Source organism: Protobothrops mucrosquamatus, unplaced genomic scaffold, assembly GCF_001527695.2.
Source record: "Protobothrops mucrosquamatus isolate PMUCROS unplaced genomic scaffold, P.Mucros_1.0 scaffold232, whole genome shotgun sequence".
In the NCBI taxonomy this organism is placed as follows: Eukaryota; Metazoa; Chordata; class Lepidosauria; order Squamata; family Viperidae; genus Protobothrops; species Protobothrops mucrosquamatus.
The window spans coordinates 200,745-203,955 of NW_015386583.1; the positions used below are offsets into that span (position 1 = coordinate 200,745).

General features: G+C 35.2%; 1 protein-coding gene across 1 annotated transcript in view; it reads right to left on the bottom strand.

The window, feature by feature from the left end:
• Positions 1-582: 582 nt before the first annotated feature.
• Positions 583-3,211, bottom strand: part of HECW1 (HECT, C2 and WW domain containing E3 ubiquitin protein ligase 1) — a gene marked incomplete at its 5' end in the record, with an annotated part of 182,968 nt that continues 180,339 nt past the window's right edge. The window contains one exon of the mRNA XM_029283792.1: positions 583-995. Coding sequence (XP_029139625.1) covers positions 884-995 — 112 coding nt within the window. The remainder of the gene's footprint in view (positions 996-3,211) is intronic.

Sequence of the window (3,211 nt, forward strand, 5' to 3'; positions counted from 1 at the left end):
GCTCCCAATACATAGTGCGGGATTGTCTATGTTGCTTTTCTGTTAGGAAATAGAACCTCAAAAAAACAAGAATTGATAAGCAGAATGAGAAGAGACAAAGAAAGGTATTTGTCCTGTTATTTTTTGTTATGTACAATAATTAAAGTGGTGCTGCCTGTTATATTACATATAGGACATCATTCTTGAGTCCTCCAAATATGTGTTTATTTCAATAAGCATTAGCTCTTAATTATACCTCAAGAGATATGTATTTTAAATTCTAGCATTTAACAGTTAATAATCATTACATATTCTGATTGCACTGCAGGTTAGATTTGCTGCTTTGAATAACTTAGCTGCACCACATTGTCTCGCCCAATTCCAATTGATGTAGTTCATATGAATTATGATTCCACATTAAAAAATTCAGTTTCGTTCATAAGTGTTTTCACCTTTATATGATATATATATAAAAAATCAAGGATAAATGAATGAGATATTGACCAACTTCCAATTGTGAGGACATAATACAATTAAGATGCAAAGGATGAACATATAGCTTGGAATGCTTGGTGAATATTCTTTTTTAATTAACATAGATAGAAGTAAACATTAACATTTGGTCAAGTGTAGAATAATTTGCATTCGTATTTTCATTATTACTAATGGAGGTATGTGTAGATACATGGAGACCTTGGTTTCATATTGCATACAGGGTAATTGTCCATTGGGAATTAAATATGAAAAGCATGATAGTTAATTCTTAAAGGAAAGCTGTTCTTCATGCACAGTTTTTATTTCTCCTGTCTTTTCCATTAGAAACAAAATACTGAAAGTCAAATTCATATGGTAGCAGGAGGGAAAGATGCCATCGGCAAGGAAAAAATTCAACCCTCCTTTTTTTTCATTCAAGTCCAAAGGTACTAGTTTCTTCAACAGCTGTCAACAGCTTTTCACAGAGCATAGAATAAGATGGATAGGGTGGAAGATCCAGGCGATTGAAACAAGTATGGGCCCTGCAAAATGAAAATAATATGCAAAGCTTTAAAAACAGCATCTTTGTCCAAAATAATCTACATCACTTGCCTTATTGATCCTTTTAAACCTGTAAATACAAATGAAACCACATATTTGTGAAGAATGCTGTGTTTGTTATTATTGTGTAAATTAACAATGAGTTTAAAAGAATATTTCAAATCCTTTGCACAATTTTTCCCTCTCTCCATGTTTTCTAAGTCACAATTTCCCATTTGAACTGTAAACATAACTTCCCCACAACTAGTAAGAAAGACCGGAAAGGAAAAATCCTTTTAAGCTGTAAGGGTAGTACTTATAAGAAGATTTGATAGACCTGTATTTGTAGCTATAATTCTGGACCTGGTATCTCCTCAATTCAAATATTCAGAAGGTATGGTTATTCTCTACTTCTCCAAAGGCAAGATTTATGAAATATCAAATAGGACTCTTGGTGATTTTTGCCATTTTGTGTAATTCTTTCTGAGTCATATAAACTGGCTCATGATTTTCAGTGTAATACAAAAGACTTGGATGTTTTCCTTTGATAGTTCATTTTTTATTTATTTAGTTGATCTATTCATTGGTTTTTACTATAATTGATGAATATGTGTAGATATTGCATGTTTAAATATGATTTTAAAGATAGATATCTTGGGTGACCTCAGGGGCATTGTAACAGCAATATCTTTGAAGACAAGCCATTTGTTCAACATCATAACTATAGTTGCTGAATGAATTGTTGTTGAGTGAGGACTATCTATTGCAGTATAAATGATGAATAAATGAGTATTCAAATTTAATTAATGGTGCAATATAGTGCATAAATGGTAGCACAAATTTGACAACCTGGGAGAATGTTTTTAAAAGAAGTAAGTGGAAATTGTACTCTGCCTGGAAATTTCTTCAAGATCAGATAAATGAAAAGTGTGTCTATAATCTTTATATAGGGAGCAACATAGTAGCATATTGATTAGAGTGTTTGTTGAGGCATTATCACATGGAAATAACTGTAGAGTACTCCAAAAAGGAGTTCTGAGGGTGATGTATCCAGCCTGTCTAAAGTGAAAGCCTTACAAAATTTCAAAATTCTGATAAAGGACAAATAAGAGGCTAAAGCAAACTCTTTCAAGGTGAGATTGTTTAAATTTGTTGAAGATCTATACCTGAAATCCAATGTATGAGGACAGTTCTAGCATTGTCAAAACCTATTGAGCATGTATTTTCTATAGAGAAACCCAGTAGGTGAATTTTATCTATGACTTTTTAAAGCCATGATTATTTAAAACAATCTCTAAGTACTAATGGTGCCGAATCTATAGGAAATAGGATTAGGTTTAGCCAAAGGCAATAAGAAGAAACCATATAACCTAGCATAGGGTTCTCCAAACTGTGGCCCATGAGCTACATCTGCCCCCCTGGAAGTTTCCAGCCTGCCAACCCTCCCATGTCCTATGCTTCGATCCTTTCCAAACAGCACAGGGAGAGAAAGGAGGATTGTATTCATCACTGTTTGGAAATGAAGATAGGATTCCCTCAATTTCTGTGATGGGGAGGGGGTTGCGAATCAGCTGAAGGATTGCTGGACGAGGAAGGGGAAGCATCTTCCCCTTTAAAATATGTGCTGGCTTTGAGCCAGCTGCAGGGTTGCTTCCTTTGCTGGGTGTGTGTGTATGATTCAAGGGGCTCCCTTGGATTGTTCCCCCCCATGCAAAAAAAGCTTGGGGTCGGCCGGATGAGGAAGAGGAAGCCTGCTGGAGGATTGTTTCATTTACCTGTGGGGGGGGGGAGGGATGAATGATCTGGACTGGCTGAGCACTGGCCTGATCCAGCATAGCTTGTCTCTGCTTTTCTGTTGCTCATGTTTGACATTTTTCTTATATTATTTATCCATACAAGCACAGCAGTTTCTGCATAGTTGTCACATATCTTTTTTGCTGTTGTTGTAAGGCATATCACATTGAGCAAAATAAAACACATTCATTCAAATAATTTTTATTTGCTCATTTATAAAATTGATTTTTGCCCCTGCTCCTTGAATGTTTGCAAAGTGTCCAATGTGGCCCTCAGACTGAAAAGTTTGGAAACTTCTGTTCTAGCATACAATGAGACTATAGCTACATTAAGATAGTATTTTTTATGTTTTTTGAAACTATCTGAATGGCTCTAATAAACCTACCGTATTTTTCGCACCATAAGACGCACCTGACCATAAGAC